This window comes from Pocillopora damicornis, chromosome 14 (genome assembly GCF_964200805.1).
Source record: "Pocillopora damicornis chromosome 14, jaPocDami1.2, whole genome shotgun sequence".
Classification (NCBI taxonomy): Eukaryota; Metazoa; Cnidaria; class Anthozoa; order Scleractinia; family Pocilloporidae; genus Pocillopora; species Pocillopora damicornis.
In genome coordinates, this window is record NC_142683.1 from 7,474,388 (window position 1) to 7,489,468 (window position 15,081).

The 15,081-nt window shown below is 38.3% G+C and overlaps 2 protein-coding genes and 1 long non-coding RNA gene across 3 annotated transcripts; 2 read left to right on the forward strand and 1 right to left on the reverse strand.

Annotated features, from left to right (window-relative positions):
- Positions 1–1,479: 1,479 nt before the first annotated feature.
- LOC149034235 (uncharacterized) lies at positions 1,480–8,476 on the forward strand. Its single transcript, XR_016183138.1, has 2 exons — positions 1,480–1,929; positions 7,828–8,476. It is a non-coding gene; the product is annotated as an uncharacterized LOC149034235 (long non-coding RNA).
- On the reverse strand, positions 2,961–9,541 carry LOC149034236 (uncharacterized). Its single transcript, XM_089194567.1, has 4 exons — positions 9,429–9,541; positions 6,768–6,812; positions 4,049–4,115; positions 2,961–3,569 (listed from the first exon to the last, which is right to left on the reverse strand). The coding sequence occupies exons 2-4, from the start codon at positions 6,798–6,800 to the stop codon at positions 3,301–3,303; spliced, it is 369 nt and encodes a 122-aa protein (XP_089050693.1). The 5' UTR covers positions 6,801–6,812; positions 9,429–9,541; the 3' UTR covers positions 2,961–3,300.
- Positions 9,542–10,268: 727 nt separating this feature from the next.
- LOC149034237 (uncharacterized) lies at positions 10,269–14,508 on the forward strand. The gene is made up of 5 exons (XM_089193853.1): positions 10,269–10,344; positions 11,212–11,637; positions 12,103–12,387; positions 12,702–12,747; positions 13,037–14,508. The coding sequence occupies exons 1-5, from the start codon at positions 10,269–10,271 to the stop codon at positions 13,794–13,796; spliced, it is 1,593 nt and encodes a 530-aa protein (XP_089049979.1). The 3' UTR covers positions 13,797–14,508.
- Positions 14,509–15,081: the final 573 nt, after the last annotated feature.

A 15,081-nucleotide genomic window follows, 5' to 3' on the forward strand; every position in this document is an offset into this window, starting at 1 on the left:
TAATTAAATAGCATTCGAAAGTTAATTCTCTGATATTCTACCACCTCACGGAAGTTTCGGTACTTCTTCACGGTCATGAACATGAAGAGGCAGGTAACTTGCTTGGCACAAATGCATTTAGAAAGAAAAGTTGCGTAAATGGAGTGCGGTAAGGTTTGCAGGTAATGTCAACGTACCAGGTCTTCGCTCGGCAATGGTGGCCTAGAAGCTGGGGTGCTGCTTGGATCTGACCTGGTCTGTGGATCGTCTGGCCATAATTATTTTCGCATCAAATGACATGCAGAAGTGTCTCACCTGCCTTTAGTAACTTATTAAAGTTAATGAACGCTTCATCTTGAAGTACAATACACCAAAAACGTAGTAACCCTCTAAAAACTCAAACCTGGTTAAATAAAACAAAATTCGATTTCCTTTGGGGTTGACCCAATTTTCTCTACCATCTATTATCAGTTGACTCCAAATCGATTAACTCGGGCTCCCCGTCAACTCAAACTTATTTTTCCTTCAATTGGCTAAAAATTATCCTTATAACTCGAACTTCAGGTGAAAACGTCAGCTGATTAACGTCAGAGTATCAGAACATAGCGGATTGACACGTCCCAATCAAGATTAAGGTAACTGAAGCATAACTCCATCAGCGAGTTTGAGATTCTCGCCTTCTCGATTGTAATATCCTTTTTTCTAATGATTAACACATGTAAATAAATTTTACCAAAACAATTTTCCAAGGAATCGTAGCCCCTGTCCTTTGAGAATCTTTATGAAAACATATGTTATCCGTGAAACAAGTTTCTTAATTGTAAACAATGCATTATTTTACTCTGTGCATCGACATGTATTTCAATAAACCTTTATTATTATTATTATTATTATTATTATTATTATTATTATTATATTCTCCTTCATTAATTTAACCAATGAGTGATACGACTGAGGGGAGTGAATAGCAAAAGGTGTATTTGAGACATTTTCATAATTTTGATCGGTCTATTTCTGACTAATAAACTGGTGGTGAGTGATACCCTGTAGACCACCATATCTGTATAACACAATTGAATATGCAGCAATAGATGAAGCCAGCTTAGATTTTGGTGTGGACACGACAAAGTTTAAAGTCTGCCTGAACTTAATAAATAACAGATCTACATTTGTGATAGAATTCAGTCTTTGAAATTTGCTTTTTTGCAATAAAAGTCAATAAAAGTGTGGTGAGTCTGCGTCAAAGTTTATTGCGCTCAGCCTGATGCGTTAATTTCATTTGAATTGACAGGTTTAGCTGGAAAGCTCTTCTTATTTGCTTTTTTTCCTTTTTTGAATGAGCAAGCGCTTCTTTTTTTCGAAGTTTATGGATGAAACATGAACGCAAAACACAAATCGGAACGTGAACTCGGAACATGAACGCAGAACATGAACGCAGAACATGAACGCAGAACATGAACGCAGAACATGAACGCAGAACATGAACTCGGAGCATATGGCGTAACATACCGTTCAAAATTCAGTCTGGGTATTTTCCCTATCGAAAAATTAATTTTCGTGTCGGAAATCAATTAACAGGGTCCGTTATTGTTGGCCTCTTTCAGACCTCCTCATTGTCTGCTATTTCCCGTGTCTGATATTATTTTCCGAGCCTGATATTATTTCCCATGTCTGTATTTACTATCTAAATGGATTTCGACTTATCGCCGAGCCTAACAAGACTTATCGAGAATCGAGGCCTATAATGACCTACATCACTAATCGAGTGTTTGATCGAGTTTGATTAATTCCTCAATCACGAGTCGGATTATCCAGGGTTGACTCCGTCCCAGACCTCCCACGGTACACCGTTGGCTAGGGCTAGTTGTTCACTTAGTTTACAAAAACGATAAGCACCACTTCTTCGCAAGTATTGAAGCAAGCACTGATTTGGAGGTTATGACTGTTGAGGTAGGGTTATGAAGTCTCTAATCGTAGTATGCACATAGAATCTAGCCACTAGTTATGTTATACCTTTGTGTAGCAAACTCTTGAACTTTGTGTACCTGGCACACGCGGTTACATAAGCTGATAATTGAAAGCCGAAACACATAAAATGTACGAATATTGTGTGCTTGTACATTAGTTTTAAACAAAAAAAATTGTCGTATTTTTCAAAAATCTAGCCTTGTACGGCTCAATGAACGTCAAACTAAATATTATGCATTTGCTGTTGCTCAGTAAATGCGTAATTTGACAGCACTATCTCAAGCACGGTCTACGAAAATGCTAAATTTCGGTTATCATTCACTGTTTCCATCAGTGAACCCTTAAAACCCCCAAATTGCGACTGGCTTCTCCTTTCTGCTTACAGTATCACCCTTGGATCAAATGTAAAAGTCAAGACAATGGTGGAAATTAACTCCAATTTAAGAGGCTCCTGATTGTCAAACAAATTCTCCTTGTCTGTACTATAAGAAATGGGATCCAAGGGGATGCAAAGAAGACAGGGTACAGAATATGACTGACAATGTAAGAGTGTAAAGGGTTAACCACTTGACCAGCTCAAACTAAGCAAGGGATCTGTAACCACTCAACCGGAATTCAATGTATAAAGCCCATCTTTTATTCTAAAACAGCAAGGTTAATGACATGTTTTGGGCTCTCTTTCTTTTGTATTAATGGTTGTGTATTTAAAGCAAAAAGTTGTCTTGCAAACAGAGTACAATTCAGCGGACATCAGGTAAAAATCTTAAATAAAAAGAACGACATTAAACATCATCATCAGTGAAAAAATCTTAATTTACACCTGTTGCTTTGAAATCAAACTAAACAAATTATACAATGACATTCAGTATTTTAGAGAGGTGATGATAAATTAATTCCCTACGAGTGAGATATAAAAACAATGCATTAACCCTTTAACTCCTGGAAGTGATTAACACAAAACTTCTCCCTACAATATCCATACATTATTCAGCAAACAGATAATGTGAATATTCAATCTTGTCAGGTTGAAGCTGCTATCTTGATCTAGCAGCAAGTTCTCATAACTAATTAGCGAGGAAATAAGTAGTAGCTAGAGGGGAGAATTAACTATCAGATCTTGGGATTTAAAGGGTTAAGACTCTTGATTTCAGTTCATTAAATGTTGTAGCCAAAATGTGAGGGAGCAAGTCGCAGTACGACTCGTTCTCTCACATTTGTGTTGTATAACTAGCTAAGGTCCATAAAAAGTTTCCTTTTTTCAAGTTTACTTTAGAGAAAAATAGCTAAAAAATGTTTTAATGGAAATATATATATATAGATGGTCACTTGCAATAAAACCTAAGATAGATTTTCCTACTTATTAGTTTTACTTTTCTTTTTTTCTTTAGCTCTTAGCCTTCTCATTTGACGTCTACTTATTTTGTTCATTTCAATGTCATCTTCTTTGGCTTTCATTTTTTTTGCATTTAAGTTTGACTTGTTGTTGTCTTCTGGTTTTCTCTTTCTTTTCCTCTTTTTGTCATCTGTGTCTTTTGATTCCCCTTTTGTTGCCTTTTTGTCCAGTTCTTTTATTCTCTTCTTCATCTTCTTCACTTTCTTTCCAATGCTCTTGTTACTATCATCTGCAAAATTGAATTTTTTGAAGTATTGTTAAACTAATATGTAATGTTATTTACTTGTGTTTCTTCAATCAAGTCCTGGCTATTGACCACACTATTTTTGTGGTCACCCTGATTATAGAAGTTTGAAAAACTGATGACCTAAACTTCCAAATGATGAGGACATTCTTTAATGTATACCAAAGTCAAATAACACTCCAATATTGGGAAAAAATCTTAATATTTTCTGTGTACATCTACTTGTAACTATCCAATTATAATGGTGGAGCACATCTATTTTTCACTCTTTTTAAACAAGATGAAAAATGGGTCATTAACACCATTTTAGTGTACAATTTTATTAATTTAATTTAGCATACAAACTTTCCTGGTTACTTTACTTTCAGTAGTAATGGTGTTGTTTGCATTACTCTAAAGCATTCAAGCTAGATAAGAGGTGAAAAGCACTTGCAAGGCTAGAACAAAAACCAATCAAAACATACCTCTGGTCCCAATGGTTGAATTAAGATCTTTGTCAGTTTGTAAAGGGCCAGTTCCTTTGAATGACACCTGGAAGGAAATAGGAGAAGAGTGGAAGCATCCCTGGCTCAAAGAATCATTGATTACAGAAATAGATTATCTTCATTTGTCTTTCTCTAGGAGAATTTAACGTCCAAGTTTTGTCTAACAAATGGGAAGTTAAGACTTCTCAGCATTTCTTTCAGTTCCTTAATTCTATTTTAATATTAAAATAAAATATCTTTGAAATGACACAATACTACAACTGATAAGGATACTTAAGTGAGAAAAACACCCCTTTATTCCTAATTCAATGAAACAAGTGTAAATCTGGACTAACAGTGACAATGGCAGAGCCCCTACCAAGGAAAACACCTTGCAACCCTGAAATAGAAGTTGCAAGCTTCGGAGTACAAATACACCTTTCACTACCAAATCTTGGAACTGCAGGTGAGACCTTGCTCTTGTCACACTACCGCACAGGAACACACCTTCAGCCTCTATAGTAGAAGTTGCAAGTTCCAGAGTACAAAAGCACCTTCTGCTGCCAAATCTAGCAATAGAACTCCAGGTGAGACCTTGCAAAGGAACACACCTTTTGCCTCTATAGTAGAAGTTGCAAGCTCCAGAGTACTTAAGCACCTTCCACCGCCAAATCTGCTAATAGAGCTTGAGGTGAGACCTCTCCCTACTTGTACCAACACAGAGGAATACACCTTCCGTCTCTATAGTAGAAGTTGCAAGCTCCAGAGTACTTGAGCACCTTCCGCCACAAAATCTACCTATAGAACTACAGGTGAGTCCTCGCCCAGAGCTGCGGAGGAACACACCCTTTGCCTCTATAGTAGAAGTTGCAAGCTCCAGAGTACAAAAGCACCTTCTGCCGCCAAATCTAGAAATAGAACTCCAAGTGAGACCTCGCACTAGTTGCGGTGCCACAGAGGAAATACCTTCTGCTTCTATAGTAGAATTTGTAAGCTAATGAGTACTTGAGCACCTTCTGCTGCCAAATCTAGCTATAGAACTCCAGGTGAGACCTTGTAGAGGAACACACCTATTGCCTCTATAGTAGAAGTTGCAAGCTCCAGAGTACAAAAGCACCTTTCGCCACCAAATCTAGTTATTCAACATTAGGTAAAACCTCGCCCTAGTTGTAGCACCACAAAGGAATACACCTTCCGTCTCTATAGTCGAAGTTGCAAGCTCCAGAGTACTTATGCACCTTCCGCCACAAAATATACCTATAGAACTTCAGGTGAGTCCTTGCCCAGGGCTGCAGAGGAACACACCTTTGCCTCTATAGTAGAAGTTGCAAGCTCCAGAGTACAAAAGCACCTTCCGTTGCTAAATCCAGTCATAGAACTCCAGGTGAAACCTCGCAGAGGAACACGCCTTCTGCCTCTATAGTAGAAATAGCAAGCTCCAGAGTACTTGAGCACCTTCCACTGCTAGATCTAGTAATAGAACACCAGGTGAACCCCTGCCCTAGTTGTGCCGTTACAGACAAATACACCTTTGGCCTCTATAGTAGAAGTTGCAAGCTCCAGAGTACAAAAGCACCTTCCGCTGTCAAATCTAGCAATAGAGCTCTAGGTGAGACCTTGCAAAGGAACACACCATCCACCTCTATAGTACAGGTTGCAAGTTCCAGGTACAAAAGCACCTTCCAACACTAAATCTAGCTGTAAGATTTTCTGAAATACATTGAGTTGAGGAATTTCAGGTGTGTTTTTCTCTAGTTGCAAAAGTACGTAAAGGGACAGATGTCAATGCCCTCCCTGTTTCCTTTTCAGTTATCTATAAATGTGTGCATGTGAACCTATAATTGAAGCAATGCTCGCAAAATTGCTCTTGGATTTGGCATTGACAGAAAACACTGTAGATGTTCTCAACAGTAAATTAAATTTTAATCACCAAATGCATTAAAAGACTAACCAGGTAAACTTTGAAAACTGTGTGAAGGGGGAAAAAATGACCAGACGAAAAAAAAAGATGCACTTAAAAAAGTTAAAAACATAGAAAACTGGGGCATTTAAAATAACTAAACATGCTAAATTTCTCCAATCCACTTAATCTTAAATGCAAAATCTTTACGTTCAATCTCATACTTAAACATTTTTATACACTTTCTGAAAACATCCCTTGTGTTTTCTGTCATTTAAGCACAGGTGTTCAGAAAATTCATTACTAACTGTAGATGCTTTAATAACATGAATGTTTACTATAACCTTTCAAAATATCAAGCGATGTACATTATAGGCATTAAAAGGATCTTATAAAGTAAAAGTAATCTATTATAGTATTTTATAACAATGATGTTCAATTATATTATCTTGATGAGAACATATGGAATTAGTGACTAACAATATAACCAAGATAATGGTCATCAAATTAATCAGGCTTGTGTGTGTAAGCATCTGTAGCCAAGCAGCTGCTGGCAAATCTAGCCCTAGCTAAGGTTTCCAATATCACCTAATCCCAACATTTAACCAGACAAAAAAAAAGAACTGGAATAAGTCTGGCTAAAATTACACAGACAGAAAGAATTGCAATCTGCAGGCAACAGATGATACACACATAGAGCGGTGTTCTGGTACATGTTATGATAAATGTGGCCATGTGGATGAAGCAGTATGAAAAGTCAGGAGAGATGAAATAGAGTGTTAAAAAGCCTCAACTTGTAAGTACAACATGTGTACTTACTTTTTCTGGGGACTCTGACATGAGTTTTTCCATTTCCTGTTCAGACTGGAAGTAAAGAAAAAACCTTCAACTCAGTTCTAGTCTGACTGGCAAAGAATGTTCAAACATGTAGTTCATTTTAGAGTGTTGCCCAACATACAGTGATTGATGAAAACTGAATATTGCTCACAAGATAACAAAGTTCTCCGAATGGCATTATCAAATAATCTGCAGTTTTTGATTGCAAAAAAAGAAACATGGGGTTTGAACCTAATTCAAGGGTTAAAAATACCACACACCAATACTTGAATTGGTTAATTGATTCAATACCTTTTCTACTAGCCGCAGCACCTCTCCAGGAGGGAAAATGAAGGGGAAAACACAAATTAATTGAGTATCAAATGAAAGAGAGTAGAAAGAAAATTAAAACATGAGAAAGCAGACCAAGCATTGGCTTAAATTAGCTTTTGTTGATTCGAATTTCAAACAATATACATGAAGTACCTGGATGCTGGTCGCCATGATATTGGGGCCCAAGTTCACCTGACAAGATAATTGTGAGATTCAGTGGTTTAACTAAGGGAGTAATGTTGCTACTGATTGGATGTAAGACTGGTGGTCAGTTTGAGTTCAAATCCAGTATTTGGAAACTAAAGTCATGTACAAATGTTTTTCATGATCTTGCTGATTTTAATTCAATTGTCCCTAAATGGAATATGAAAGCCAGAACCTTACAGTCATATCCAATATCAACATAGAAGGTTATGAGAAGTTACATAATTACGAACTTAATCAAAGGTTAAGAGAATGGTACCTTTCTCCAGCTGACTCTGTGTGGAAGTTGAAGGAGCTTGTACACCTGGACATGAGACAGATTACTAATTAATTCAATTTTAAACTAGGTATGCAGCATTCAGCAATTACTGACTCAGCAGACATGTCTACAAACATCTCATCCAATCAGTGCAAGTGCTTTATTTACCCTACTGAGTACAATTGGATAAATGTGTCTAATCCTTCTACAAACACTGTAATATTGAAGTTTGGTCAATAACTGGCTCTTTGTTATCTTGACTTATAGCTATGGCTGAAATTTTTGCCAGATGTGAATCAGGATTATGGAAATAAGGACATCAAGCATTCAAGGGCCATCAAGAAGATACATTTCTCATTCCTTTTACTATGGCAATCACTTGTGATTCAGTATTTACCTTGATTTGTGGTGGTGATTTCCCTTTGTCCCAATTCAGGTGGAGAGTTAACTGTTTGGCTCCCCCCTGTGACAGTGGCAGACAGGAACACCCTAGTGCTGGCCTGTTTATATTGTTTGCGGATTAAATCTGCAGACAAATTGCTGCCAACTTTATACAGTTGATGATTTCCACTTGGCTTTGCTTTGTAATAATCAAGGTATCTACGGATAAAAAGCACAGGTACCAAGATGACCTATTAACAATATGTAAAAGAAATCAAACCAGGGAACTTACAATCAAACCCTGAAGACCGTAGAGACCCAACTAGTTAAGTTTTTAAATAGTATTTATCACGCACTTTAAACATTAATAGAAGCTATTTGTAGATTTTATTTTATTAATTGTAGTATTTTAAGTTTTCTAAGTAAATGTATTGATGCCTTATCTAGTTAATATTATTAGATTAATAGGGCATTGTTTTTGTAGTTATTGTATTATTGGATTTTCTGATTAAAAATTGTACTATTCTCAAAAAAAGCCTAGTATGCAACGAGAGAGAGTTTGATGCGTAATCATGCATAGAAGGAGGCTGTCTAATTAGTTGGTTGGGGTTGACAATTGGAGCTGGTGTTCTAAGGGATCAAATATCACTTAAACCTCAAGTTTTTGAAAAACTTTTACAAGGGCTTATATTTAGCACTGAATGGAAGATCGAATTAATTAAAAAAAGAAACACAGAAGACGAAATTTTGTATTCCATTGATCATCAAAATCCGCAGTCTAAATTGGACTGCACTTGAATGACCCTTCGGGTCAGCTATTTACACGTTATTTTGCCCGCTTGACACTGCCAGTCACAAAAATTAAGCCTACTTCACATTGATCTCTCGACTTAAGAAATCTCGATTTAATCCTCAACCGTGCGGTTGTGAATAAAAGGGATAGGATTCTAAAGAAATTTTGGTGCTGCGTCGCTAGGAGAGTATAAAAGGGTAATTTAGTATCATCAACTGAGATGCAACTCAGTTGATAATACTGAATTACAATTTTGTGTGGTTATGTTAGGATGATTGTCCGGAAATTGTTGAATTTTTTGCCGGCGTGTTTGATTAGTGACTGTTTTGTTCGTAGTATTTTAAGTTAGCCATCAGGTTATCTTGAAATAGGGGTTTTAAGTCTTGTCAAATGAAGTTATCGTAGAATAAGGGTTTTAAGTTTTGTCAAATGAAATAAATGAGTTTAAAATAGACTTTATCTTACTAGCGCAACCCTCTCATCGATTTGCGGTGGAATCCCTGTGGAATTCACAACATAAAAACGCGCGATTAGCGCTGCTCCAGGAACATTAGTCCAGAACAACCAGCTGATTCAGTGAATAAAAAATATTTTGCGTAGAAAAGTGGCTGAAACTAGAATTCAGTCACCATTTTCATGCTGGTGCGGTGCTGAAAGAATGTAGACCATATTTGTGGAAAACTGTCTTACTCACCTGGTCGCCGTGATTTCGGGAATTTCCCGTTTTAGGTGCGCCACCATAGCGTCTCCGCAAAGCCTCTGGTCGAACTTGACCTTTTTGCCATCTGGGGCAAGAGTTGGGTTTTGAGTTACTTGCGCGATGTCGTCCACCCAAACGAATGTTCGGTAGGGCTTCGCGCCCGGTAGCCCGCCTGCAATTTGTGAGTCCTGTGAACCAACTTGTGCATTGGGGTCAAAAATAGGCCCGATGGCTCCTACGCTGTGATCATCAGACATTTCAAGATTTGTTTGTACAGATGAAACAAGCTGTTGTAGGGAGCGAAAAGAACTTCCCTCGTTCATCTGAAAAGTAGTGCCACTTAGAGAAACACCCCTATGCTGGTATCAAATGTAACGTCAACGTCATATCCGAAATGATGATTACTGGAGGTGTGACATTTCTAATTTTTCTTTTTTCATAATTAAATGAATTTAGGATCCAAGGCTTTGCACGAGCTGGTTAACATTCTTGAGATTTTATAAAATTACACGTCAGTCATTTCCTATTCGATGAATGGATTTTATGAATATAATTTGCTTCCGTACGCCAAGTCAGAGTTACGAGTTTGTAACTCTAGGAAATCGTTGTCACTTGCAGTTAATTTCTAACAAAGAGGTGAGGCACAACAGAGAAAGACCTTTTGTTTTAATTTAATTTCACTGCGGGACGTGTGCTATGAATCTTTCACAAGGTTCCTGTTTGCTGTTAAAATTATAGAAAGCTCGAAGTACAATTGGCGATAAATTGTCGAAAAATTCAAGGGAACTATAACTGCCAGTCTCGTGGAAGGAAAACCTCTCTTTCAACGCTACGATGCGTGTAAACAAGTTTTCCTGGTATAGATTTCTTTCCTGGTGTCTTGTAATTTGCATCCTTCAACCCGCATCAGGTAGGTATCAGGCTTCTTTCCAAGAACACTTACTCAAACGCCATTGTGGTCATTATGTGAAAAGTATTCGTATTCCACTGCTTCTTCTGCGATCTACAGGGGCGCAAATTATTTTGATCGAGAAAACAAAGGAGAAAATGTATTGAGCGGCCCGCCAACTTCATGCAACTCAAGCTTCTTTTTGAAGGGAGAAAAAGAGGCGCAAGGTCATCTTCATTAATCGTAGACGAGCAGATGCGCACAAGCTTAAAACCGGGTTGGCTGCTTATGAATTAGCCGCAGTTGTTAGCTTCGGGCGAATGAAGATGCTAGTGTTAACCTTAAGCCGGAAAATCAGGTTCTTCGTTATCGCTGATGATTTATCAGTGCTTTCTTATTCGCCAGTGCTTTCTTATTCGCAAGTCCTTTCAAAATGAAATTACGAGTCAGTTTTTCCAAAAAAGGCTATCACTGGACTGTAGATGCGATTTAAACTGATAAAGCAGTGTTCCTTATTAAGTACTGCTCTTTCAGCTATGTCAATGATCGTTTGCTGCGCAAATTTCGTGTTTTAGAATAAGAATATATCTCGTTCCCCCTTCTAGGTCCCAGACTACCAAAACGGTCAAGAAGATCTCAAAAGGGTGTTGGATTTTTTGGCTAACGGTTAAAATTTTTTCCCATATACGGCTAATGGTTAATCTCTCTCCATTGCTGTCCCAGGATTTTTTTTGTGTACGGTCAACTTTTTTTTTATACGATTAACGGTTAAAATTCGTCAATTTTTACGCCTAAAGGCAAAATTTTGTGGCCGTTTTACGGCTAACGGTTACCCCATTGAGACCCTCGGTCAATGTTGTCTTATTTAATGACATACTTCTTCTACAGTTGTTAGTCTCAATCCGGACGCGATAGAACACTTTGTGCTGGACGTTCAAGCGCTTTATTTTACAGCCCGATCTGCCATTGAGGACAGTACTTCAACTTCAGAAAGACTAACCGGCCTTTGGACTAAGTTGGAAGCCGCTGTAATGAATTTAAGAAAAATCCAATGGCATCTTATAACCACGAAACCCTGTGCTGAGGACATTTTGGCCCCATTAGTTCAAAGTCTGTCGACCATAGAAATAAGGATTGGTAAAGTTATCGAGCAGTACAGCTGCCTTGTTCCTTTTCTAAGGGAGCAGTTGTGTTACCGGGCACCTGTGACCTCAACGGAATGGGTTGGTAGACCATCCTACGTAATTACGAAGGAGCAGTTGGAAGTGATGCGCTCCTATGGTTTGTCATGGGTAGAAATAGCGAAAGCACTAGGTGAGCCGAAAATAATTTCATAATAAAGAAAATGCTCACGCGGAGTCATTCGTATTTTTCTTTTTTTTTTTTGTCATGCCCCTTTTTTCGAGAATGGATGTGTTCTCTTTTATTTTAATTCATATTTTAAAAAGTTTTTGAACATCGATATGGCTGCTTTATATTGGCCACAGGTTGATCTATGTTTCATATTCGCCGTTATCGTGCTATAAAGGGTGTCTCATACGATTTTACCTGTAATACTTTTCGCAGGGGTCATTCGTACTTTTTCTTTTTTTTTTTTTTGTCATGCCCCTTTTTTCGAGAATGGATGTGTTCTCTTTTATTTTAATTCATATTTTAAAAAGTTTTTGAACATCGATATGGCTGCTTTATATTGGCCACAGGTTGATCTATGTTTCATATTCGCCGTTATCGTGCTATAAAGGGTGTCTCATACGATTTTACCTGTAATACTTTTCGCAGGGGTCTCGATTTCAACAATATGGAGACGTCGCATCTATCATGAAATGGAAAGAAGAAAGCATTATGGAAGAAGGAAGCTAGGTATGCAAGAGCTGATAGATATAGTGGCTGAAATAAAGTCCAGAAGTGTGAATGCGGGCATCATTATGATCGAGGGTGAATTAGCGGCTCGATCCCTCTACGCTAGAAGATCTGCCATCGCAGAGGCATTAGTTCGCCATGATCCTATAGGTGCAGGCCTGCGGTGGAGAAATTTGACCCCAAGAGTTACTTATAGCGTTCCAGGTAATTTTACGTTCTGAGTTATAAAACTTTGAACCGCAAATCATAGATTTGAATAGATGTGATCAAGTGTGTTGCTTATTTCCATATTGCACCGCATAAAGTATGTGTCGCTAAGAGAATTGTGCAGGTTTTGATGTCCATTTTTTACACGTCGACCTTAACAGAAAAGGAGCTCATGTCCGTCCAACATTACCATATCTTGAGTATGACTTTGGATATTCGTTCTCGAATAGAGCCAAGTACTTTCATCATAAAATAACAAATGATCAAACCCAGGATCGTTGACTTATTAGTGTTTGAAATATATATTATAGGCCCAAACAGCCTGTGGCACTTGGATGGCAATCACAAGCTGATACGGTAAGTAACAGACCTAAAACATACCATAAATACATTGTTTTTAGATTGCCTGCACTGTTCTACAATAATGCTTGAGGAAAATTAAAAATGATCAGAGCGGAAGACATTTACGTTCCTCATCAACAGCATTTTTTAACATGCTGTAATTCGTCTGTATTCGGGAATTAATACCTGTTACTTCTTTTAATGTATCTATGGAATTCAGTAGAGGAAAAATGCACCATATTCTACTCTTCCCCACTCATAATGTGAGTACCGTGTGAAAGGTGTTTTAAAACTCTTTTCTCAGATGGAGGTTGGTCGTGCACGGAGGAATAGACGGATATTCGAGGCTTGTTGTATTCCTCCGCTGTTCCAGCAATAATAGGGCAGCAACAGTGGCCAATTTATTCTTAGGCGCCACAACTGAATTCTGTTGGCCATCACGGGTGAGGACAGATAAGGGTGGAGAGAATGCGGAAGTTGCGCGCCTTATGGTTGAAAAACGAGGAGAAGGTCGCGGCAGTATTTTGCAAGGTAGTTCGGTCCATAACCAGAGGATAGAGAGGCTGTGGAGAGACATGCGGAAAATGGTCACGGAGTATTTCCGACTCCTCTTCTATTTCTTAGAGAGGAACAATCTTCTGAATCCGAACGACGAACTGGATCTGGCAGCTCTACATTATGTATTTATTCCACGGATTAATGAAAACCTAGAAAAGTTTAACGTGTCCTGGAACAATCATAAGCTATCTACTGAAAAACAAAAGACTCCAAATCAGTTGTACATTCCAGGAATGCTTAATTTGTTTGGATCAGAATATACAGCGGTAAAGGACTTCTTCGAAAGCAACGTCATAGACTCCAACTATTACGGCGTAGAGGAACCGGATGTCATTGATGCAGCGTCAGAGGTGGAGGAGGCTGTCGTGGTGCCTGAAACAATGCAAAACCTTTCTAACGCGAGCTTGCAGGAGTTGCAGCTACAAGTGAATCCGTTGGAGCGGGACACCAACCACGGCATCTCGCTTTACATTCGAGCAAAAGAATTCCTCTCGCAGCAAAATTAGCAATCGGTGAGCACGAGTTTTTTTCGCTGATGAGGGTGAAGCACGCAAAAAGTCTTCAAACCGGTTGTGCAGACCAAGCAATGTGGTCTACGATGTTGTTTTCGATGATGTCCTTTACCGCAGTTTATTTCGGTATTTCAACACATTAGGGCAGAGTGTGCAATGGTTTTACACGAGAACAAGGCGGAAATACGGACTGAAGGCGGAGCAACCAAACTTTGTTTGTGTGTGCGTTTTATTTATTTATTTTTTATTTTAGGCTCTACTTTTTAAGCAACGAACTTTTAAGCGCATTATTTTTTTCCTTTTCATGATTTGTTTTGTCTTTCGCGTACGCCTTATGCGATCGATTTCATGTTATGATAATGCCGTGCGATATATTTTGAAACCCAGGCGCCAAAATATAAGAAAACGTAATAACACTTGAATAATATATCTTTTATTCGATTTTTGACAGATAGGAAAAGTGCCCCCACGGGACTCGACAGTCTTTCTTTGTAGCAGGCCACAAGAACTGAGTAGTAGCTTCTTAGTGTCCTTGGGGTATTCTACTGACAGAGTGTCGGTTTGAATGAATTGGCCTTTACTGAAGCCGAACTGAAGTTTAACTTAATCTTAAATGGCTTTGTTTCACGTTCATTAAAAAAAAATTATGTCATTGTCTCGTATTGCTCAAACTACTGAACAGTATGCGACAATGCCACCAAAGAAAGCGTTCTTTATGTGCAGTAGTAGCTTTCGGTAGAAAGAGTCCGATTGATTGTGAGTCAAATTGTAACAAATTCAGTAGGTCTCACCGATTTACGCTTATTTCTCTACATGCCGTGTTAACTATTTTTAAGTTCGCTCCATGTTCCACATGCCTAGGATTAGACTTTTACTGGTTTAACTCCATCTTACAACACGCCCGACCTACAACGTCAGTTCATTCAAAAAACGTGAGAGTATTTTCCACTATAGCAGCTTACAGACCACGCTGATTGTTTCGCGTTTACATGCTGGCGTTGGCTAGCGCGAGGCAAGCTTACGGGTGAACTCGTGCATGCATATATCAGGTTTCTCAGAGCGTCATAAAATTATCTTTAGTACAGCAACCAACCAACCGATAGCATAGAAACAGTGAAAAAAAATTTAGTCTTTTGATTGGACTCTTGAGCGCGGGAAAAAAACCATAAAAATTTAAATGTATGGAATTTAGAACGCCATCAGTTCAAGCCACTCCCCTAAACCTCGTACGGGTAAAGGTAGATTTTTGAGGAATCTTTCGATTGAGTTTCAAAAGTAA